Source organism: Rhinolophus sinicus, linkage group LG05, assembly GCF_036562045.2.
Source record: "Rhinolophus sinicus isolate RSC01 linkage group LG05, ASM3656204v1, whole genome shotgun sequence".
NCBI classification, from domain to species: domain Eukaryota; kingdom Metazoa; phylum Chordata; class Mammalia; order Chiroptera; family Rhinolophidae; genus Rhinolophus; species Rhinolophus sinicus.
In genome coordinates this window covers 58,223,629-58,249,505 of record NC_133755.1, presented here as the reverse complement: position 1 = coordinate 58,249,505, position 25,877 = coordinate 58,223,629, and the positions used below count along the sequence as shown (strand labels likewise).

General features: G+C 39.9%; 1 protein-coding gene across 8 annotated transcripts in view; it reads right to left on the bottom strand.

The window, feature by feature from the left end:
• The window catches only part of CTNNA2 (catenin alpha 2), a 1,048,744-nt gene that overhangs the window by 247,504 nt on the left and 775,363 nt on the right, over positions 1 to 25,877 (bottom strand). For all 8 annotated transcript variants that reach the window (XM_019750020.2, XM_074332253.1, XM_019750019.2 and 5 more), the window contains one exon: positions 9,627 to 9,707. In XM_019750020.2, coding sequence (XP_019605579.1) covers positions 9,627 to 9,707 — 81 coding nt within the window. The remainder of the gene's footprint in view (positions 1 to 9,626; positions 9,708 to 25,877) is intronic.

Below are 25,877 nucleotides of genomic sequence, written 5' to 3'. Positions count from 1 at the left end.
CGGAAAGACACGACAATTGATTGTAAAGCCATGAATGCATATGCAATAATAGTCACTATGTGTAGGTCTTTGGAACTCTAAATAGAGTTCTTTACTGAAGCTTTTATCTGGGCCTTAAACTTAGGCAAAGTAGGAAAAAAAATCAGCTCTGCAGCACAAATCCAACATCAATGGTTGATAATTACAAAATCACTGATCTTAACTCAATTTTCTAACTACTAAAATTGCCCAGTAATGATACAGCTGTTGGATGAAGGAATAAGCTCCCATCTCTAAAATACAGGCTGATGGAGAGGGTCTTAAAGATGCTGAATAAAGAACGTTTGGTCTGGGAAAATACCATAGAGGTCTTTTCTACCCCTAAAAGTCTATGAATCCGTGACTACTGAACGCATATCTCCTTTTGCAAAGATAGTTGAGAAATAAGCCAAGAAGATATTACTGTTTTCCTGTCCTAGCCCTCCATTTCCCCAACTCCTACCGCTCCCTCCCCCCAATTGTTAGTGTAACTGAAAATCTCTATACACATGGAAGCATATAATCATCATTCAGCTTTTAAATTAAAGCAAGCATTTAAAGGGACTGTATCCTTTTTCCTGAAGTTAAAAATAGGTATGATTTTTCTCTCTCTCATTGGGGTACATTCTTTGTCAAGACAATTAAATTTCTTACTTTTTTTTTTTTTTGTTCTGTACATGGAAGAAATTTTCTATGCTCCAGACAGACAAAAATACCTGTTCTGGGTAGTTTCCTAAAATGTGGCACCATATGTGCATCAGTAAACATTATGTGTAGAGTAAATTAAACCAAGCCTTATAACTAGGCAGTAAGGAAATTACTGTAGACCTGAAAGAGTAAATCAGTGGTATTAAAATGCTCTCCATTTTCTCTGAAGCACTTCAGAGGGCCATAAAAAGCCCATGTCACTGTGATAAACATCGAGAAGAAATGCTTTTGGAGCAAGACAACCTAAAAGACATCACAATTCAAAGCGGCTTTCAAATCTCAAGTCCAAGGTGTCATTTCGTGATATTTAAAAGTCAGCCCTTTTGCCACTAATGTAGGGGGAAAACAAACAAAAGAACAACAACAAGAAAACAACTACTTGACATTGAGACTTTTGGGGGGAACTTGCTCATAAAGCAGATGCCGTAAACACTTTAATAGACAGAAGCTCTGGAGCAGAGACAAGGCTAAGGAAAGATTCACCCATCTTAAGATTCACCCATCATAAACCAAATCTCAACATTGTACATAAAGACAGTATGTACTATGCTGTCAGTATTGCTATTTCTTTTCTTTTGCTTCAGGCCTCAATATGGCTCAGCAGTGCCCTGTTACTGACTTTTGTCTTTATTTACAATGGTGATAATTTGCTCAATGTGGGTTTTTGGCATTAATTTCAATTTTCTAAAATACTGCATAACATATTATTTGTCTTGATTACTGAATTCTTTGGTGCTCCCTGAAATTTTGTGCCCAAGGCCAGTGCCTCACTTACCTCACTCTCGTCTTTGGCGCTGCCCCTGAAAGCACAGAACTTGCCAAGCCTTTCAACATGGCACAACCATCAGCTAGACCATCCATGTCTCATCTTAGCCCATGAGGAGAGGAGGCTTAAACGTGGATTCTCCTTTCCTCAAAACAGGTGTTGTATCTGTGAAGCGGCAAGGTCTGCTAGAGGCCAGGTGGATTGGAGAGCGGTCAGAGTGCTTCACAGAACCTCAAATACATCTCCCAATAAATTGAAACAGGGTGTGAAAGTTCCCACCATCAGAAACAAAGGCAGTGGAATTCAAATCTGCTAGAGGGTCACAAGTTACTTGGACGCTTATTATGATACAGAGTAGTGGTACCTTGATTTTCAAAATTAATCCGTTCCAGAAGACTGTTTGAGTTCTGAAACATTCGAAAACCGAGGCAGAGTTTCCCCATAGAAACTAATGCAAGATGGATTAATCCATCCCAGACCTTTAAAATCAACCCCTAAAATTGCAAGTTTAGCATGAATTTTACTATCTAATGATACCACCAATCCATAAAATTTACGGCGTTCGTGAACTGAAATGTCCATCAACGGTTTCGAAACCCAAAGCACTACTGTACAAGGTACCCACATATGTGTACGAAACTAGAATTACCCACCATGGAGTTACGTATCTGTATTTTAGCAGGTTATTGAGCTGACTTTCTTAAAGCCAGTCTAGCACCAGGAAACTTTTGCGTTAAGGCATAGAAGCTTTCTCTTAAAATGGAAATAGCTGTTATTATCACAGCATATATAGACTTTTAAAGTTAAAAAATCTAGTTAAACAATGGAAGGGTAACATGAGAGTTTAGAATGGTGGGAAGTTGATGGTGGCAACATTTCTTGGTGGTAAGGCTGCATACAGGGGGCTCTTCGTTTTGTCAGCACCTGTGTGCTACTGGTTTACTTGGCCACTAGGAGATGTCGTAAAGAAACACAATAACAGACATGAACATAAGCAAAAACACATAAACAACTTAAATCCACTGCAAAAAGCGTCATAATAAAGGTATTTTTAAATGCTCTAGGAGCCTACTTACTGTATAAACCCTATTTACAGGAATTGGATAAAGTCGTGATGACAAGGTAACATTTAAGCTAAGCTTTGTAGAAAAAATTGTAAATTTTTCTGGAAGGGAAAAAAAAAAAAAGGAGAGAGAGAGGACATCCCAAGCAGAAGCAAGAGCAAGTGCAAAGGCACACATAGACTGCTGGAGCTACAGTGAGCTGAAGGCAGGGAGGCTGGGGTCAGGGAGACTTGTTGTGAGGACATGGCCATCATTTTGTGAAAAACAATTAAATGGAGTAACGGGGAAGAAATGGACTTGAAAAGCATTTAGGAGTCAGACTGAATGACTGATGGGGATTTAAAGAACAATAATGGTAGTAGTTGCACAGAGCTGTAATCCTCTAGAAGAGCTGATCACAGTGAAAAGCACACAATTGTGTAGGGTGGGAGAGGGTTGAGGGTTTGGCTTTCAGTTACCCTGGAAATTCATTCACCCAAGAAGGAGGACAAAGAATGGTCAAGGGCATATAAAGTAGACAGATGGATATTATAACCAATCCCATTTTCTTCACAATTTTCTACCCAAGCAAAGAACAATGTTGAATTCCCTCAGCCATCATCGGTGACAGCCATGGAAATCAGAAAGGTACAAAGTGATGAGATCCTAGAGCAAATAGGGATCCACCAGGGCTGGAGGTAACAGCAGGAGAGGCAGAGCCTGCAAGAAGATGACTCACTTTCTAAATTTCAGGTTTATCCAGGCTCCTCAGGAAATGGGAAAATAAAGATAATATCAGCTGTCTTGATAGACTTTTCCCCTGGGAAAACTGATGCCAGAAGCCTTTTCAGGTAATAAAGGGTAACCTCAGTGAGGAGGGGCCACATGGAGCAGATATATTTGGCCACAGGTTGGCTGCAATGATCCACTGAGTACATTCAGTCAGAAGCACAGCGGTTAGTTATTATCATCAGCTCTAGAAACACCTTAATTCAGGCCATCATGACTAAGTGTTGCACAACATACTTTAAAATTATCTCCCTTCTACTGACAGTTATGGAAAAGAAACCCCGGGCTGAACATAGCCTCCAACAATTAATAGAGGCCAACCTCACTTAACCATGATGGCTATTCTAAAATGAATGTTCTGATAAGCTGAAAGGGTAGACTTTAAAAAAAAAAAAAAAAAAAGAAAAGAAAAGAAGATAATCCTTGTTGTCTCAATCATCATCATTAAACATACTCCTAATTTTCCTACTCAGGAATTTCATTCTGGAAAAGTATGACAGATTTTTAAATTTTATAATCCTATAGTGGATCGTCCAGTGTCAGGATCAAGATTCTTAATGGTCTAGAAGAGAAGGTGAGGTGTCAGAGACTGAACCAAATACAGACATTCTCTTAAGTGTGTTTTGGGACTCAGTTATTGATATTTATCCTTCCCCTCCCCGTTTTTCTTTGACTTGGGGGCCTGGGAAATTAGCAGAAGAGAACAAATCAGTAGCTCAAGTTTCCACTTAATTGAGCGTTTTCCTATTCATACATATGTTACAGATCCCTCTGCTCAGTCTAGTGTGTTATTTGATTAGTCAATATTGATCAAACTACTGGACTCTTTCCATGATCTAGACTTGCTAGTGAGAGAGAGGTGAAGCCTGGTGTCCTCCGCAAGCTTGTGCTTATGTGCGAACCATCAACCATCGGCTGGCTCACAGGAATAAATTAAACCACTTGAAGACTTGAACAGTGTCTTCATAAGGGAAGAGCTTGCCCATAGTGATGTTTTAACAACTGTTTCCAACTGATGAAATAATGTACCTTGAACTTGGCCTAATAAGTGTTTTCCGAGAGATCAATTAGTATGTGGTAGTGTGACATTCAGGGCTATTGTACTGGGATTTTCCTAAGGTAAGGCAGCTTGACTATATAACCTGGGATCAGGAGCGTGTCCAAAGGATGGCCCTTGAGCCCTCTCCCACCTCTGTCCTTCTCCTCCTCCCGGCCTTTTGGATTCTGATCTTTGGTGTTTTTGATGCCATTTGTGATCGGCTGTCTCAGAGTTGCTTATGTTCTGCATTTCAAATCCCAATTGCTGTGTGGTCACTTTCTGGTCTCCGTACGTCTACAGCAGCGTGGCAATCTGATGTAGGGACCAAACTCCAGGGATTATGAGCTCTGAGATAAGTTTTCAATGTGAAGAACACAAACTTTAACATTCGGAGGAAAGCAGTATTTTATTTTGTAATTTTTTTGTTGTTGTAGCCATATAGATAGCCTCACGTCCTTATGAGGGAAAGCAGATTCAAGCCCAGAAATAAATGATTTGAAAATATTTTCATACAGTGAATCTAAAAATAATTGGCCCCATCTTGAGCAGTTGTGAGAAAAAGCACCGAATGCCTTAAAATGACGTTTTTCTGTAAATGTTTTAGAAAGTCTATAATTCATGCTTTGCAAAGCTAGCTACCTACATATTATAGCACTTTGTAAAAGGAGGACCCAATGAACCATAACAACTGGAGACCTGAGAGACGATATCACATCACAAACAAAAACCATATTTTTGACATTTACCACCGATTTTTTTTCTGTCTGCAGTGTGTGTCTGTCATCCACCTGAAACCCTAAAATAGGAAAGGTGCTGTTGAAATCCACAAATCACCTCTGCATATATATGTCTCCCCTCCTTCTTCCCCAGATGCATCTTCCTCGGTCGATTACTATATGGGTGACCCAACAGCATATGCCAGTTCTATGGAGAGGCAGACTAGGGAAGGGTTATGAGAAAAACCCCTCCAGCTAGGTTGCCTGGGCTGGAACTGCCACACTCTGTGGCCATGGGTGCATCACTTCCTTTCCTGTCCTCATCTGTAAAATGGGCATGATGACAGTCTCTTCTATATCAGAGGGCTGGCGTGAGGATTAAATGTGCTCCATTCATGGAAAGAACTTAGAACAGTACCTGGCACATTGTAAGGACTCAGTACATGTCAGCTACACTTTAGTTTACATTTTATGAGCAGTGGTTCTACAAACTTTTGCTGGAGACTGCCCACCATTTGCTCTAGTTCTTATCTAAGAAACCGATTCACACAGGGGACCGCTGAGGGAACTCTTCAGCTATAATTATTTCTTATCAATCTTGGAAGATTTTTCTGTAGTCCTACCTAGAGGCAAGGTCTTGATAAATGGACCTTTACACATCTCCAGTGACACATTTTGCTTGTTTGTTTTTCATCTTTTGTTATATAATCCATTCTATTAACATTTACATCCCGATGTAAAAGCATTCTATACATGGCTCTTGTTGTCTGTTGAAAATGTTTTGATTGTAATAGCAAAAGTGACACTTTCGTCAAGTTGACACTTACTAAATCTTACTGCTGGAATTACTGTGATGGCTATGAAGAGTGAAGAGATAAGAATTAGGCCTTTGATTGGTTTGGGGAATGAGAGAGTTGCTAAGTTCAGCAACACCCTAACATGTCACGATTATTATTAATGAGCTTTACATAGGGAAACATTTGAGTGTTGATTTGCTTATCAACTTGGGGGAAAGACTAATAAAAGGACTAAAATAATAATCAAGATAAACCAGCATCTCTGTAAGCTGGGGAAAATTAAGAGACCATGCCTAGAACAACTCACAAGTGGCACACAGAAGGAAGACAGGAAGGAACAGCTGGCAGAAACCGATTGGGTTCTCTCTAGTGGATGAATAGACCATGGGGGCTTCTAGATCCCCAGGTGGGGAGTTAGCCAAAAGCTTTGGGTTTTATAATGGTCTGATTCCAGAATCACGGCAGTGACAACAACTCAGACATGGGGCATACTGTATCCACTGCTCTAAAATTAAAATGTAATGCTTAAAGCTGTCAGTTATATTCTCTAACCCATTTTTAATTCCAAACAAAATGCTCCTGAGAGGATTCTGCTCTACCACTGACCACTCTCATGGGTTTAATTGGCAAGATGGATCCATGTCAATCAGTTTTAAATAACACCCTTGGGTTCCTGTGACCTTTTTCATAATTTATGACGCCCCAGTGCCTTGGGATATGTTGCCTGAAGAAAGGAATTCTACTTACTTGACAATTCTATTTAAAATGAAATCCTTTTTATTCAATTACTCTTATTTTTTTCAAGTGTCTACAAGTTTAAATTCATTTTCTTTTTCATTAGGGATGCCCAAGATAATGATCGTGACAGACTTTAGTTGTTTTTAATTTGGTGACTAGAACTTTGCAAAGCTCCAGGGTGACCCTTCTGAAGGACTCTGCCCAACCTTAGGGCTATAAGGAAGAGGCAGGGGACTGAAAGAGTGGGAACTCATGAAAGTCACCACAGATATTTTTCTTTGATGTCAACTTTTTTCCCTATGTGATTTGATACATGATTCTGAATACTGTATAAAGGAATACATGTGTACAGAGAATTGGACATGGTTAACTGACGGTTCTCATTTAGAACCTCTTCTAACAAAGGCTTTGATGGACAGACCAGAAAGTGTTTTAGCAATAGGAAAATATTCATTTGAATCGGTAGCATTCATAGGGCTACACTACATGGTTGCTGTTAGTTACTTAGGTCAAACCTTGTTAATGAAATTCACTAACTACCCAAATCTAAGCTGACATCGACCTAAGCCAAGCTAATCACAGCCCTTGTATGTTCAATCTGCATAAGTGCTAGGTAGCTTCTGTACACTGAGATCAGAGAAGCTTTTGTACCACTACAGGTGTGCATATAAAAACAGAAGAGATCGAAAGAAAGGCAAAAATATCCCAACATATGGATAGGGATGGAACTGACAGATGGGAACCATCCCTGTTCTAGAAAAGCAGATTGGGGAAGAGAAAGACATTTGAACCAAATTCAGGGATGTGATGTGAAATTATGCCATGACTGTTGGATCTTAATATGAAACAATTCTCTTTTTACCCTTATTCCTCTCAATCTATGGGAAAGGTGAGCCGAATATATATATATATATATATATATATATATATATATATATATATATATATATATATGTAACATACATGTATATATGTATATATGTTATGCATGGAATGATTTCAAGGGATGACATACTACTTCCATTGCCATCCTAAAAGAAGCTCTCCAAGGAGCTTATCACCAAAGCAGTTAAAATTCTGCCATAAGTTCCACCTTCAAATTTTACCAGTCCTCAGCTAAAAAGAGTCAACCCTTTTCTGAGAACTGAAACACCAGAGTAAAAATAACTTGATCCATTCCTTCCTAATAAGACAAAAAATTGCTACGATAGGTCTATCATAGCAATGAGAGCAGAGAGCTGAGAATGCTGGCTCCCAAATGTAAAAGAATATACTGTACATACTAAGACCAAAAGATTGGGGAGGTGAAAAGACTCAGTTCATGAATTTGGCCTGGTTGACAATCTAGGCAAAGCCAAAGCCCTGAAGAAGATGCCCCATGCCCTCCCACCGCTTTTAAAATCTGTGTCAGGCATTAGGACCTCTGGCATAGAAAATGAAGGGGGATTTCCTTTGGAGTCCTTCAGTTTCACACAGCTCAAAGATAGATTACAGATCTAGTTTGGCTCCCTACTTCTACAGATAAGAAAAGCAGACCAAGAGGTGAAGGATCCTTGGTCACACAGCCAGTTTAGTGGCAGGACTAGATGTAAAACCATGGACTCCAGACACCTGATGCAGTGTGTTCCATTAACTCCAGTGCCAGTTTTTACTACCCATATCATTTCATATTAGGTGGAGAGATGTATGGAGAGATGGTCAAAGAGGACAAGGAGAGGCAGACCTGGCCATATATCTGTTTGGTATTATTTATAATGCCTAAGGGGACAATGTGTTATTCTCCATTATTTCAAGGTAAAATAAGAAAGAAATGCTTTTCCCAAAAGGGCTTGTTATCTGGGCAGTCAAACTAGAGTTTCCGTATTCCAGAACTAATTGTGGTATCATCTAGAGGACATTAGCTCAAGTGTGTGATATCCTAAAGAAAGCCCCAAAGCTCCCCAGCAGTAATCAGAAGTGAAGTCTTCCTCCCATTCAAACCATTTCTAACGTGCTCGTGGCCATTCTTGTTCAGGCACTTTGGTAGTCTTATCTGACCTTGAATTGGTGCAGGAGTGAGTGCTACATGGAGCCATGCCAGTCCAGCTGCCGAAAGGAAAGCAACTATTGCTCCAGAACAGTGGTTGGTTCTAGCTGATGAACAAAATCGATGTTTAAGGAGATGGATGTATGCAAAAGCTACCAGTAGAACACAGGATGCCTCTCAGGCAGAATCAAGAGGGATTTTATGGTAACAATAGATGGTGTTATTTTTTCTAGAGAAAGAAAACACTACCAAAGAAAGTAGAGCTTACCATAGAAACATATAATATAAGGGTTACAGGACAAGATTTACCAGTATGCATATAGCACTTTCAAGATGAAAAAAAGCTCAAACCAGAAATTCCCCCAACCCCCATAAAAAAAAAAAAAAAAAAAAGAAAAAAGAAAAAGGACCAATTCGACTAATCATGCAATTAGCCATTTTAATCCTCCAACTAACATTACTTGCTTTGGTTCACCGCTTCCCAAACAACCATCTGATAAGCAAACTTTCCCTTAGATTAATGTCTCCAAAGGAATCCACTGGGTTGGAGACCTTAATTAGTCCATCAGATTAAGAGTTCTATTTCTCATTAATCATTAGCATTCTTGTTTATTCATTGAATGCTTCCGAGTTTAAGTAAGAAGCAACAGAAATCAGAGACCAGTTCTTTGCACACCTGGATCTGAAATAGTAAAAACCAGATGTAGAAGGTAATGAATTCATCAGGTCTCTACCTGGGAAGACTGGGTCTGGGCAGTGAACAGGCTTTCCCCTCAGACGTGGTTTTCATCATCATGTCCCTTGGAGCTGTCACATCTATCTGCTGAGCAGACTCTGCCTTGTTGATGAAATGTTTGTGTGTATACTTACATGTTATAAAGAATAGCAACCTGAACATCACTCTTAGGAAAGTAGTCTGAAAAAGGACATTCTTAGAAACCACTTCTAAGTACCATGCACTTAAAACATAAACAAGAAAACAGTACCTGTCTCCTTAGATCTCTTGTTTTCTTGGTCATCTTATCAATTGCAATGTTTAGTGGATCTCCTTTTTCTTTCCTTCCAGTCTATTAAGAAAAAAGAAATAATTTCTGATTTAGAAAATTCAATGGTAGTGACAGAAAAGTTAAAAAAAATTCAGACACACTTGACTTGTAGAGTCCAAGCAATTTTTAAAAAAAGATTATTTTTAATATATAAATACACAGCTAGTGTGATTTGGTCTCCAAGCTTCATTTTCTCTGAAATAAAAGTTGACAAAAACCAATACATTCTCAGGATTGTTACACATATGTCCACATTCAACTCCATGCAAATCTGTTTCCTTTCCTTCACCAGACATTTAGCAATTAAGTAAACACAAGGATGTTTTGTTTTTGCCTTAAAATATAAATGGTTTGTGCTTCTCTATTATGTAAGCACATTTCTTCTGAGTAGAAGATGACTAAGATAGTAAAAACTAAATTAGAAAAAAAAAAAAAAATTAAGGTAAATGACCAGAGTTCAGAATTTCACCCCAATATATCATAGGCCATATTGTAATTTCTGCATCAAAATCAAAAGAGATGCTTTACTAGAAAATATAGTGTTTCTAACCTCTGTTTTGTCATGCAGTAGAATGCTAACCATGATAATAAGAAATGCACAGCTTGAGGTCAGGAGGAAATTTCCCTTATGACTTTAACAGGCAGACATAAAGGAAAAAAAAAAAAATGTTTAGTAAATCATTTACTTGAACTTTCATGAGTTTCTTTTCTTTTTTTCTCTCTATTTTTTGATGGCTATATGGACACATGCAAAACCGAAGCAATTAAAACCAAACAAAATGGGACGTCTATTTTCTTTTAAAAACCATTACAACAAACAAATCCCCATAGATAAAAAGTCCCAGGTAATTGTATGGATGGCATTATATATCCTTTAACAGAAAATTGTTTCCAAGAGCTTTGTCTCATCTATTAAATTATCTAAACTTTAGTCAAACTCCTCACAGATGTATTAGTTTATGGTCCTTGTGGCAGTTTCTTTCATTTTTGTGCCATACTCAGTTTCTGTCAAATCATGTAGATCGCTACAATAATTTGTGTATATGATGAAATGAGATCCCAAGTCATAAATTGTGCATGATGACATAATGTGTTTTGGGGATCCATAGAAATTACCATGCATTAGATTTCTCAGTGTTCTCTCCCCAGGACAAAATCCAGGACACACACAGCTGATACATAACCAACCCCCATCAGATCTACATATAGCTAGATTTAAAGCAGTCAACTCTTTTCTCCAACTTGCTTAATTAGCCTTTTTTTTTCCAGCACAAATTGTCTAACGTGTAACTCTACAAGGTTTTCATTAAAAAGCCCAAAACAGTGTATATTTGTGTATATTTTTAATCATTTAAAATTCTGCAAATGCCCATCATCACTTTCCACTCCCTAAACTCGAAGTTTGCAAATAGACAGAGCTTAAAATGAACTGTCTAACATTTTACACCTCTGAAATATCAGTGTACAAATAGCTCCAAGAAAACTAAAGTATATGGAGAAGAACAATGTGCTTCTTTTTCTTTCAAGGGAAATGGGTGTCACACCCAGAGTGACCTCAGTGCCCTGTCTCCCCGTTCAGGTGTACCACACGTGGAGCAGCTGTTTCTTTTTTCTTTGGTTTGCTCCTTGAAAATAGGATGGATGTCTGCCATCAAAATACAGGGTTCTTTTGGGGACATCTGGACCATGATCCTTCTGAGAACCACAGATTGCTTACCCCCTTTCCATTTATAACAGTAATAAAATTTTACTCTGAAAAATTAACAGCTATGAGTTTGGTTTAGAATGTGGCTATGACAGAAGGATACTGGATCACTGGACTTTTCAATGAAAAAAAAAATCAGGACAGTGTGGATATAGAAAATAATTACTGAACAAATGTTGAGTGGCAAACACTGGGCTTACTTCATCCTGCCAGTGGCAAATCGTTATCAACACTCTAAAAAATGAGAAAAGATCAGAGCAGGCCGGGACCTGGGGGTGAGAGGGGTAAGGCGCTCACCTCCAGTATAAAATTTAAAGGGCATCAAAGAACTCAGTAATAAAGATAAATACATTTTAATGCAATATTTTCAAAAATAAAAATTAATTTAAAAATTCCTTGTTGAGCAAATATCAGATTTTTAAATAAAGACAGAATCTGACAAGGCCAGGATTCGGGTCAGGCACTTAAGGTGAGTCATCCAAGCACAGGTCAGGTATAATTTTAAAAATGTTAACCATTAAAACATTGGAGGATGTATTTATACCAAAAAAAAAAAAGAACAAAAAAAAAATCAGTTTTTACCTAAAATTTATATTTAACTGGGTGTCCTGTATTTAACGAGCTAAATCAGGCAACCCTACCCACAGGGATAATAGTGATGCTTAAGACTGTAATGGGTTTTTACCAAGATAGGTGGGAAGGCTCCGTTGCATGATTCTGTGAACCGAAGGACAATATGGAAGTCTAATTCTGTATCCCATTTGGCATGATATTCTGTAACTGTAGCACCTATGAGGTGTGACAAGTAAGTTTGTGAATTTGTGGCAACGATGATGCTAACCTTTTATGATATCAGAGGGATTATTCATTATGAATCTGTACCAACTGGACAAATAATTAACTGAGTTTACTATTTGGAAGTGCTGAAAAGGCTGCATGAAAAAGTTAGATAACCTGAACTTTTTGCCAACAATTCATGGCTCTTGTATCAGGACAATGCACTAGCTCACACGGCACAGTCTGTGAGGGAGTTTTTAGCCAGTAAAAAAAATAACTGTATTGGAACACCCTCCCTAATCACCTGATCTGGCTCCAATGACTTTTTTCTTTACTCAAAGATACAGAAAATATTGTAATGAAGACATTTTGATGACATTCAGGACATCAAGGGTAACACAATGACAACTCTGATGGCTATTCCAGAAAAAGAATTCCAAAATTGCTTTGAAGGGTGGACTAGGTGCTGGCATCAGTGCATAGCTCCCCAAGGGGAGTACTTCAAAGGGGAACATAGTGATATTCAGCAATGAGGTATGTAGCACTTTTTATAGGGTGAGTTCGCAAACTCCATTGCCCGACCTCGTATTTCTTATGCTGTATGTTTCATGTGTTTCTTTTCAAAGGCTAACAACAAAAAATTCTCAGTTTGAGGCATACTTCCTTTGTCATGTTGTGTCCACAAATCTTGTGTGCCTTTCTTGGACCTGCTCCCCACTTGCCTTCTTTATCTTTACCTGCAGAGAACGAGTCTGCAATAGATAGCCATTTAATAAATATCGTTATTAACAAAAAAGAAAAAAAACCATGAAGACAGGCAGGAGTGCTCTCTCACACTGCTGCAGGCAGCTTTCCTGGTGCCATCTGCTGCACTAGGGAGGTGCGTGTTTATTAAACGTTATTTGTTTTAGTCTTTGAACACTATTTTAGAAAACACATTTGGGGGTAGATCCACAGCTTGAATTGATGAGAGGGAAAGGGATGCATTTCCTGATTTGGCATTTGATAGGTGATCTTTTCTTCTGCCATCCTCTGGCTCTAAATCCAAGTCCCCTTTGCCAAAGTAATCAAATGCTGTCAAGGAGACTTTTGTGTTTTCAGTTTAATCTTACAGAAAAGGATCAAAATCATTAATTGAAATTTTGATTTTCACAGTTAATCTTCAGGAAAAGCACTGTATTTTAGTTCAACGCTTTTTTATAATACTACCCTTTTGCCTCTTTGGGAAATGAAAGCCCCTCTATTTTCAACGAGGATTTTCCTTTTTCTTCTTTTTCTATCTTTTTTGCTGTTGATATACATCATTCCTTTTGAAATACTGATGATATATACAATGTATTTATATAATATGCTGGATAGTACACAACTGATACTAACTCCCTAATTTATAAAACAAAAAAGTAAGGGATATTATATTTTAAATTTCTGAAATTGAATATTTCTTTAAAGGCTATTCCCCATCACAGCGCCTCATCTCACCCTTAACACATAATTCATTATGAGTGGTCCACCATCTCCGTGCTTCCATCAGATCCACGGTTTCGTGTTAGTTCCAGGGTACAATATTAATATACGTGAAATGGCTATAAGAAGGCAGATGTCTATCACTCTTTTCCTTTCCCTCAAAGTTACTTGCAAATTTGATTAAATGTATGAGAAATCTTGAAAATATTGTATAGCTGCAACTCTTAATATAGTGAAGGTATAGGGAGCTAATCAAATGCCCAGTCTTCAAATTATTGTCATTTCAAAGAAGTGGAAGTCAAAATCATCAGGATGGCAGAGAGCAATAACATACTATGTTCTCTCTTGTCAACATCTTTTCCTGTCATTTAAACCTGTGAGTTAGACAACAGAAGGGAGAAAAAAAATAATCGACTTATCTAGCGGTCACCCTATCATATTTGGATTTGGAGGGTCGCCTAGCTACCCTCACACCCTGTGAACAGAAATCATACTCTTATTCCAAATAGCACCATTGTTTATAGATCCTTGAACATTTCATACTGTCTTTTAATTATGTGTAAATCACAAACTGAGAATGTGGACCTTCCTAAATATTTCCTTTTCAGTAGCTGTGGACATTTCTCTTGGAAAAGAAGTTGGTAATGTCTCTTTAGAATGGGTGAAAATTTAACGGTGGTCACAAATCAAATTCATGATCCAGATACTTTGACCACACCACAACCTAGCCTTCCTGGACCCTGAGAGGAGGGGTCGGGGGATAAATGTAGAAAGGAAACATTGATGACAAAGTGTCAGGGCAAAACGTATCCTGTCACTTCTCTGCCCAAATTCGTCAATGCTGAAAGAAAGACTCATCAATACATAAGGTCAGAATATCAGGATAGAGTTATTGATAAGAGTCCCAGGCCCTACTTATTTGCACAGCAATCTCAGCACACACTTCGGCCAATGCACGAAGAAGGATGGGCTCAGGGAGATCTGGTGTATCACTTTGTTTTTCTCCTCCCAGAAACCTGGGTCCTTTTTGTAAATCCTCTAATTTATTCTTCTGATACAAACCAGGGTTTCTAGCCCAAGGATAAAGTCATGACGAACGAAATTCAGCTATTGGGTTATAGGTGAAATTCCTGGGAAGGAGCATTGTTTTCCCCGTTGGTATTGATCAACTGGCAGCAGATAAACCTTGAGGTAGATATGGAGTCCCTGAAAATAGATGCCATGAAAAGAAAAGCAGAGGAGACAGAGAGAAAGAGGTAGGGAGGGAAAATGGGGGGTGGGGTGGCGAAGGAGGCAGCAGATGAGGAGAAAGGGAGGGGAGGAGGAAGGGAGAAGAGTTAGAGAAATAAAACAGAAGAGAAGTGGAAAGAAGGGAAGAAGGGAAATCAGCTTTTGGAGTCAAATCAAACTGGTTCATATTTTCCATTTTATATAACTTGTAAAATAAAGCTCCATGAGAATACAGTCTCTGTTTGCTTATCATTATATTCTTAGAGCCTGGAGCTGTGCTGGCCCAGGACAGGTATTCAATAAATTGTATTAAATCAACCAGTGAAACACATGGGCTCAAGAATCCAGTTGTCCTGAAAGCATAAGGATCTATCAACGGGTTTTTCTGATGTCATGAGTAATACATTCCCTCATGTTTGTTCATGTTGGATTTCTGTCACGTATGACCTAATTTAGAGACCTTAAACATACCAGACAAAATACTTTGAAGGCAGGGTGGTAGAGAGAGCAGACCTCAGCAATGTCCCCCATTTATACAGCCCAGAGCGCTCTCTGGGATCGCAGACTTTTGTTTCACCTTCAGGGTTTCTCCCACAACTAATCACTGCCCAAGATCTAAATCCTAACCATATTTCTCCCCTACATGCTATTAGTCACTCGCCTTGAGAATTTGTCCATTAAATACTATCTAGGATGCATGTTGTTCCTCAAATCCCTCTGCACATGACACCCACTCACCCACGTGTAGACAGATCTCCAACAGCACACCATCGTTTGTTGATTTCCCTCCCTCGTCATTCTCAGTGTGGACTTTTAAATCAAGCTTTCACTTCCTTGGCTCAATATTCCTCAGTTCTTATTTCATTCTTCCTGGATCCCTACTTTCTCTGTAGCTCGTGGGCCTGTATTTTAACACTTCATAATCAGACCTCCCTCTCTGTAATCACCCACATCTCTAAACAATTTGTTCCTTTTCAGCAACTCAGAAACTTTCTACTTCATGTTGGTGCCTGGCTGGAAGGGGCCATTCTCCCTTCAACCATATCCCTAACCAGGTTCTACCCATTCTTCCAAGAATGGCTCAAAATCCTCCTCCTCCAAAGAATATTTCTAGACTGACCTCGCCCTTGAAGATCTCGTTCTCCTCTGACTATATCCTTTAATTAGGTATTGCACCAAGTAATACTGATGTAAACAATATACCATCCTGCATTATTTACCAAGCTTTCAAGTGGCTGCAGAGTAGAACCCAAGTTTTTTGTGGGTGGTGAATGCCTAAGCTTTCTCCTCAAGGATTCAGGACTAAACTCCCAAAAGTGCTCTGGAAATAATTGTATATGGATAGAGGGATGGATAGTCCAAGTGGGTACCTGGGGATAGGAAGTGGGTATGAAAGGGATGAATGATTTGGAAAATGTGGGGTCCTAAAAATAAACTTCACCTACTTCACAATTTGCTGATCAAAGCCACAGGAAGTGGTTGGCACCTGTGTAATGTTATAATTCTTTTTCCTTGATTTATTTTATGAGCACAGGTGTAGTCCTCCATGATTATCCGTCACGCAACCCTACACAGAAGATGGCTTCCATCAAAGCCCCCCTCTCCCAGATTCCAACCTTGGGTGATTGCTGAAAACCAGGATTAATTAAGCACACATTTATTTGAAGCTGTGAAAGACCATGAACTGCACAAACTACTAAAAATTTATCTTTACCGTTGAGATGAAAGTGACCAAGATGAACTGCAAGTTTCTATTGATTTTCTACATACACACAAATACATATATACCCATACTGAATAAATGATTTAAATTTCAATGAAATTTAAACTTCCACTTCATTTTTAAGTGCACATTCCCCAAACCGTTAGTCAGTTACAATGAAAGCTATCAACACTTAAGGGATCTCGAAAGCAGGTCAGTAACTGGGTCTGTGTTGCTCAGAGTGCACAGAAATCAGAAAACACTCAGGCAGAGGGTTGCCTACATTTATGGAAAGACTGTGTGTGAGGATCCCAAGCCTTAGCCTCCCTGTGCCTCACCTACCCCTATGTCAGGGGCTAGTTCAGACTGTAATTCCTCCATCCCCTTTTCCATGCCCTCTTCGTTCACAATAACCCATCCTCCTCTGAGCTCCTAGCGCCACCAACATAATTTACTTAGTGTTTTATAAACAATTCCCACTCAGGTAACAATTAGATATTGTGCCTTGCCTTAATTGGACTTCAGATGGCACCCTGCAAAACTAAAATATAAACATGTAAGATGCATAATTACGATCCTGTATTGTTCAATAACTTATCATTACTCTATGTCCCTTCTTCCTAATTAAAAGTACAGGCACTGAAGGACAGTGTATTAGTCAGCTTGGGCTGTCTTAACTAAATACCATAGACTGGGTGGCTTAAAGAACAGAAATTTATTTTCTCACAATTCTGGAGGATGGAAAGTCCAAGGTCAAGGTCCAGCATGTTTGGTTTATGGTGAGAGCTCTCCTCCCGGCTTACAGACAGCTGCTTTCTCCCTATGTCCTCACATGGTGTGGAGACAGCAAGCAAGCTCTCTGGTGTTTCCTCTTACAAGGGCACTGATCCCATCGTGAAGTTCCCACTCGAATAACTCATTTGAACCTAATTACTTCACAAAGGCCACATCTCCAAATACCATGACACTGGGGCTGGGGGAGGGCTTCAACATATGAATTCTGCAAGGACACATCAGTCCATAGCAGACAGGAAGTTGTCAGCCCCTTATACTTTCTTAAAACTCTGAAGTTTCTTGTGTGGTGCCTTACACAGAATAGGTGCTAAGCAAATTAAAAATGTGTATACACATGGACATATAAGTATATATTGTATTTGAATGGATGAATGAAGTAATTAGTATGCTGCCTGGTGGACATGATTACACGATATGGATCTTTGGGGCAAGGCTCCTTTTGTGCAGAGGTGGAGTTGAAGGGTAGCTGTATCTCTGCCAGTGGCAGAGTAACATTGTTGTGTACCTTCTTCCTACACTCATTCCCTTCCTTCCCTGTTCAAAATCTCTCCGAAGCAGGAAGATGGAAATCAAAGCCTTCCATTTCATGAAGAAGATTAAAATGTACACGCATTTGGGAAAAGAAACATATACTCCTAATTAGTAAATGACTTTATCAAATCCTCTCAAAATAGTGGGAGGTGGGAGTACATACGCTTGAGGACTCTAGATACAAAAGGGTATGAGTTTGATGTAACGGCACTTCTAAGAGACGGGCAGAACCCTGATTGGGACAAGAGGCAAGTCATACTAGAGAATACCCGGGACCCTTCTGTTTGCCAACTACAGAGCAGAGGAAAATGAGCAAGTTTGGTGGGTGACGTTGGGAAGAGGAAATACACAGTCTGAGAGTAGCAGGTACTTCCTGCATGCCCAGGGGACTCCCAAAGAGATCTCTGTACATGTCTCAGAACCAAGGCTTTTCTTCCGACCCGGATCAAGTCTGCACTCCCCTGGCTTTTGCAAAGACAACGAGAACCACCTCTTCCTGCCCTCTCCAGCATCATCACCACCCACTCTATATCCTGGCACTTTCTTCTTCCTCTAATGCTGCCCTCCACGAGGCCAGCACAGTCTGGAGAGCAATCACATAGGTCCTCGCCACTTTCAGTCTTATCACCATGAAGGAACTAAGAGGAAATCATATTTTGTTTTTAACTATCTGGACAAAGTAACTAAAGAAATATTTTAACTATTTATAAGCCAGCAAGCCCCAATCTAGAGCTGCTAACTTCACTCTTAGACCTTTTTTTTCATGATTTTTTTATTAGTTTCAAAATAATGTATTAGGTAGACATGTACACCCCTCACAAAGTGATAACTCCCCTCCCCCAATCTACTACCCCTCTGACATCATATATAGCTGTTACAATTCCATTGACTCTATTCCCTATGCTGTACTCCACTGCCTGTGACTATATATAGTTATAGTTGACATTCATTATTATTCTTAGACCTTTTGTGTTGTCTTTTATTTTCCAAGAGTGGAGATTATCAAGCCCCGGGGTGCACCACCGCCTGCAGGCAAGCATGGGGCCTTCTCAGGCCCTTCTCACCGAGATGCTTGGAATCTGCCCTGTTAAAAAACCCTCTCTTGGGCATTTGCTCGCACTTGGAACAGAAGGCAACTTTATGCAGCAAACAGCATTTTTTCAGCATGACAGTTAAAAACTAAACTAAGTAGAAAGGAGGGCGAAACCCTGGAAACATGTCTCAGATCGTCCGAAATATTCCTCATCGTGTGGGTCCCATAAACATCATCTGCTATGTTAATTTGTAAAGAAATACAAGGTTCTTAAAATTACACTTTGCTCGCTGTAGCGTACACTGTGTCTATTAAGGGGGAGAGTTGAGAACGTGCATCTAATCCAGCCAGACACTGAAATTTTTTCATTCTTATGCTGGGATCTTACTGAAAGTTTGCTAGGTCTGCGTGCAGGTTTTAGAAGTGGTCTGCAGACCCCCTGGAGGAAACAAATTCCAGATAAAATATATACCTTGGCCTATATTATCATCCTAGCCTTTTACGAGGTCAGACAATTAAGTTCAGGAACTCATCCAAGAAAAAGTGCTACGCACCTCACTGATGAATATCACTATGGTCACCTTCGAAGTACTCCCCTTGGGAAGCTATGCACCGATGCCAGCGCCTAGTCCACCCTTCAAAGCAATTTTGGAACTCTTTTTCTGGAACGGCCACCAGAGCTGTCATCATATTACCCTTGATGTCCTGCATGTCATCAAAATGTCTTCCCTCAATATTTCATTTATCTTCAGGTAAAGAAAAAAGTCATTGGAGCCAGATTAGGTGAGTAGGGAGGGGTTCCAATACAGTTATTTGTTTACTGTCTAAAAACTCTCTCACAGACAGTGCTGTGTGAGCTGGTACATTGTTGTGATGCAAGAGCTATGAATTGTTAGCAAAAAGTTCAGGTCGTCTAACTTTCTCATGCAGCCTTTTCAGTACTTCCAAATAGTAGACGTAGTTAACTGTTTGTCTGGTTGGTACAAATTCATAATGAATAATTCCTCTGGTATCAAAAAAAGGTTAGTGACATCGTTGCAACAAGTTCGCGAACTTAATTGTCAGACCTCGTGTACCCTTTGACGTTATGTGCACATCTCTTACTTCACTGGATCTTCGTGACAATAAAAGTGTTTGTCTTTAAACCTGAGAGCGAAGAGCCAAAACAGGGAGAACTTCTTGGCTGAGACTTAATTCTCCACTGCTGGTCCTAGGAGCCCTTGGGTGGCAGCTGGGAGAGTTTCTCAACTGCTCATCCCTGTCAACTGCCAAAGCCAGAAAAGCAGCATCTTGTCCTCAAACACACATGTCTGACTATGCAGGGCTATGATGACAGGCTGCCAATGTTCCATTTTAGGTGAGTGAAATCCCTAGCGGGGTGCTGGTTAAATGATGATAAATGGTGGACAGAAAGGAGAAGGTAGTTGGGAGAGTCTTAGGCTCAATAACCCCAACTAGAAACTGTCCATGTGAGATAATTGTTACAAGTGTAGCTTCCTGGCCCTTCCACCCAGATATACCATTCAGAGCTCTACAGTAGGCTGGGAATTTTCATTATTTTTAATAAGCATTTTTAAAAATTACAGTCAAGTTCTGAAAATGCAGGGATAGCTCAGTGGGTCCCAACCGGCCTAATCATTTGATTGACCAAAATCTTTCCAACTGTGGCCTAGGTATCTGAATTTTCAGATTTCTTCGAAACTGTGTTGATCAGCCTGGTTCGGGAACAATGAGCAAGGGTTTTCTGGTAGTAAGCCTAATATAGGATCAAGGGTCCACTATTAAGGCAGTTCTGCTTAATTCCCAATAAATTAATCACTTTATCTCAAAAACATGAGTTTCTAAACCAAACCACCTAATTAGAAGACAAAGGGTGTACTGTCTGAGAAACCAAAACAACATTTCTATGTTCTCAGGAACAGCCTGCCACATCATCTCATAGACAGTCCTTGAAAAAAGAAAAGGAAGTTAGACCCGTTTTCCAAGTTCCCTGCCTGTCATTGTCACATCTAAGTTAAAGACATAAAAATAAGACTAGCTAGATATGATGGACAAAGAAATAAAGTAGATTGTTGATCTGACTAAAGCATAGAGAGCTTAAGAAATTTTTATTAAATTAAAATTTTGCAAGATGTCACACACACACACACACACACACACACACACACACACACCCAAGATCCTGATCTAGGTAGTATTTCAGAGCTTCTGCTAGTAAACCCTGCTGACTTTCCAGCATTTTCTGAAAATTTACTCCCAAATTCCTCTTCCTATGGTCCCAACCTCTCTGTACCCTTGTAATTATGTCTCAGTCCTCAGAGAAGAGTAATCTCCCCTGTGACAACTCTGTCTTCTTTTCCCCATCCTGAAGCATCCTCTATAACCCAGATCAAGCTTTTCCTCTTCCTGACCCCACAGCCCACACAGAATTATCACTTCTCTCAAACACAACAGCAATTGGGGTCATCTTCTGATGGACTGGTCTCATTCCATGTCCCTCATAGTCACATATCTGGCTGCAGCTGCCTCCTGACTTCCAAGTTCTGATGAAAAAGGCAGAATGAGGGTTAAAGGTTGTTGCTTGAATTTTCTCTGTTCACTCTGTAAGCTGAACTGAATGAACTACTGTTGCTTCTGATTATGTTATCAATCCTATGAAAAATGGGATTTTTAACACAGAGTGTAAAAACCAAAATAAAACAAAAAACTATTGGAACAGGTTGGCAGCAAGTCCCAAATTGGTTGGTGCATCTGTCAGTTGCATATATCACACAGTATAATAAAATAAAATAAAATTGTTGTAATCATGCTTTGCATTTGAATGTATGTGTATGAGGGGTGTGTGTGTGTGTCCACCCACGCATGCACACACACATTGTAAGTTCACTGCCATTATCTTTTAACTGTGTGAGTACTCTCTGCACTAGTAGAATATAAGATCTGTGAGCGGAAGCCCACATCTCCCTGTATCAGGGACAATGACCCAAAAAGGAGTTTCCTTTGTACGCAGTAAAGTCTTGTGGTTAGTGACAGGATAACCTTCACTCCCTCTGGATAGCTGGAATCAAACAATGTTATTGCAAAGCTTCCCTGGATGAGTGGACCATACAGACCACTGATGAAAATGAATCCCCCAAAGTCAGTCATTCCAAAATCTAACACTGACCTGTTAATGTGCATCCATAACTATCAATTTGGCCATGTGCAGCTGTGGAAACGCACAGTGCCAGCTCCAAGGGTCATCTTAGTCTGCAAGGGGTTGTAACACTAAGACTTAGGATGGGAGGACAGGGATACTTTGATAAAGAAATCAGTGTTATCTCACTCTTATGTAAACTGGAAATTCAAATGTAATTTTTAGGCCACACCCTCCTACCTGCCCTTCCTTCATGCCCTCTCCGATGCCTTCCCTTCCTTCAAAGAATTTATGACGTTGACACAAACAATATTAAGTTACATCTTGGCCCTGATAGCTACTAGCTATGTAACCCTTGGCAATTTACCTAAACTCACTAAGTCAGTTTCTTCATCTGTAGAAAATAATGTCTAACTCAAGATTATCATGAGATTACACATACAAAATGTCTATCCCTGAGGCTAGCACGCAAACGGTATCCAATAAATAGATTCCTTACCCTGATTTTCTTAGTAAACTTCTTAAGGAGAGGTGTCTGAACCATAACTAGATGGTAGATGGATAGATTGAATGTCTAGGGAGAATACATGGTTTTAAAGGCTGGATCTGGGTTTATCAAGGCTTGCCATTTGAAAATCTTTTAATATCTGAGCGGTATTTAACACTCATGAAATTTTCACCAATTTAAAGTCCATGTATGCCAAAATTCATATATAAGGCAAATGAAAAAGCAGAACCAGACACAGACCTTGAAATCACACTAATAAAGTAGTAAAGAATTCAAACTCTGACAACCGAGGTTTCTTATGCCAGTGAGGGAGGGGGAGAAAATGTTAGGGACTCATTTCACCTTTCAATCCTATGCATGGGTAATGAAATCAGTAGTGAACACACTTCACTGATGAATTTAATCAAACTGAGCACTTATACCTAACTTCCAGGAAGAGGGAAATCCCCCAAGCAGCATGAGAGAGTTCTATTTCAGTCTTCCACCTTTGGTATGTCAAGGAAGGTATGGCCTTGCTGAATGAGGAAGACAGATGCAGCTGGCCTGCCATGTCTGCCACACACACACCTTGGCAAGTGGGGGCCTCCAGAGCTGGATCTGATCGGCAAAAACACACCTCTTTTATAAGTATGCCTTCCACTCTGAGGCAAAGGCTACAGATCGGTATTAGAGAATTATTCATATTCATTGATAATGACTCTAGAAGTTTCCTGTGAAAATACTAATAAAATTGAGAAAGACCTTACGTAGATAATTGGCTTTCTGGTTTTTCATCTGTTTCTCCCATTAGACTATAAACTTCCTGAGATTAGTTACTTCACCTTGTCTAATTTACCCATATGTGTGTTTCATTAAGTCCAGTACCTGGCACATACGTTCATGGTGAAGCAGGGACAGAAAACGGTTGTCATTTTTGGAAAATTGAAAGTTGATCTCTAAACAGAACAGAAAGATAGAAAAGAAACCTCTATGTGGGGGCTGGGTGTGTACTTGCGATGTCACACCAACAACCCAAATGTTGACTAAAGGTAGATGACAAAATCTATGTGTAGCTGGGCCATGGCTAAAATTTGGTCCTATTAATTCACTCCACCAATTAACACAGACTCACATGACGACCACAGTGCCAGGCCCTGGGGACACAGGAAACACTCTTGGTCACCAGCTGTATAGAGTTATAGTCTAAAGCATGGTTTCCTACCATAAGCACTATTGATATCTTGGGCCAGATGATTCTTTTTTGTGGGGGGCTGTCCTATGCATTGCAGGATATTCAGCAGCATCCCTGGCCTCTACCAACTGAATGCCAGTTGCATGGTTCCCTCAATTGTGACAACCAAAAGTATCTCCAGACATTGCTAAACATACCATGGGGATGGAGGCAAAATTGCCCCCACTTGAGAACCATCGGCCTAATGAGTGAGAAAGTTAATTTAAAAAGCAATTATAATGCAGTAAGGTAAGTGCTATAACACAGATACAATGCATATGAAGGGAACCAAATAAACTGAGGGATGGTGGTTAAAATAAAACAAAACAAAACAAAATCCCTGTTTCCCCAAAGGAAAAATATAAAATAAAGACACATAATAGCTACTTAATTGGTACTTGCCATGGATTAAACACTAGACTTTTGTTTATTTAATCCTTACAAAATGCCCATAGGTTTGCATGAAGACAAATAAGCTTGTTCAGCATTCAAAGAGTGAAAGATGGACCTAGGATCTAACCTAGGTTCTAAATCCAAGTCTGACTAATTATTTAGGAATGGACACATTATTTTCCCCTTTTTTCCGCCTCCCCCCACACTCCGGTTCAAGTCGTTGTTTCTCAGTCTAGTTGTGTAGGACATAACTCCCTGGCCGGTGCTGGTATTATGAGACTCGTGCTCCCTGCCCCCGGCTGAGGCAGTCGGTCGCCAGTTGGCGGTGGGCTGCTCAGAGCAGCTCATGGCAGCTCTTGCCAGCTGCCGGCCACTCACACTGGCTGCTGGCCATCACGCTGGCCACCGGCCGCTCATGGTGGCACACAGTAGCCCATGGCAGCACACAGCGGCCGGCGGCAGCTCATGCCAACCTCCAGCTGCTCACCGCAGACCAGCTCTCTTGTTCACAATCTTAGCTGTAGAGAGCGCAGCTCACTGGCCCATGTGGGAATCGAACCAATGACCTGGGCATTAGGAGCATGGTGCTCCAACCACCTGAGCCACCGGGCCGGCCCAGGAATGGAAAAATTTTAAGAAAGAGAAACTTTTGCTACATGAGGGCTAAAGTAGCTCACAGATTCAAAAAAGAAAAAATACTTTGTCTAAATATGGGGCTTGCATAGGAGTTTGAGGCAATAAGTAAACATATTGTTGAAAGAATTTAAATTGGAAATTTGTTTAAAGCAATGAACAGAGGTTCCACTGGAAAATGTCTGAGGTTCCACAGCATCTATCTATATTTGTGAGATTGACGGTTGGCCTGGTTTCTAGGGAGTCCCCAAACATCTACTCATTACCATCCAGAGAACAAATCATCACACATCTGTGTGAATTTGCTTCATAGGTAGCATGATGATACCTTCCAATTTGCTCCACTGTTTTCATAGTATAATTAATAAAAATGTCTTTCTTCACTTTCCCAAGTGCCCCAATTTGGACGACAAGTTTTAGGATCACATCATTATTTGTCTAATTAAGTCTTGAGCTGTAGAACTATTAGGCCAGGTATTTTATGTCATTTTATGAGTATCACTGTGTGAGAACCCAATCCATTACTTGATTTCTATCTTTAATACTGAACATGTTACTTCACTCACCTTCCTAAAACCTTCTACTGCCAACCTAACACCTGCAAGATAACGTCCAACAAGATCCTGGCCAGTGTGACCTCAGTGCTACTCTCCAATCTTACCTCCTATCCCCAACACAACCCTTTGTATTAGTCACTATTGAAGAGATTGTGCTTTCATACCTCTAGGCTCTCCCACATGGCATTCTGGATGCCTATATTCCGTCCAACATTTTGTTCAATAACAGTGACTTCTGTGTTAGACCCTGGAATGTCCTCCCTTTCACGCTACACCTGCCTGCGGAAGATCTCCTTTAAACGTCATCCCCTCTTTAAAGAACCCCTGATTTCCTCAGTTATTAGTTGCTCCTTTCTGTGTGTGCTTGCACACTTGGTCCATCCTTCTGTTCTTCTCACCCTCTGCTTTCAGGTTCATGTGTCTGTGCCATGCACATTCCTAGAACGTCATCATTATCTTTGTTTCATTAATGCCTTGTACTACCATGCACTCAGTTGGCATTCGATACACATTTGCT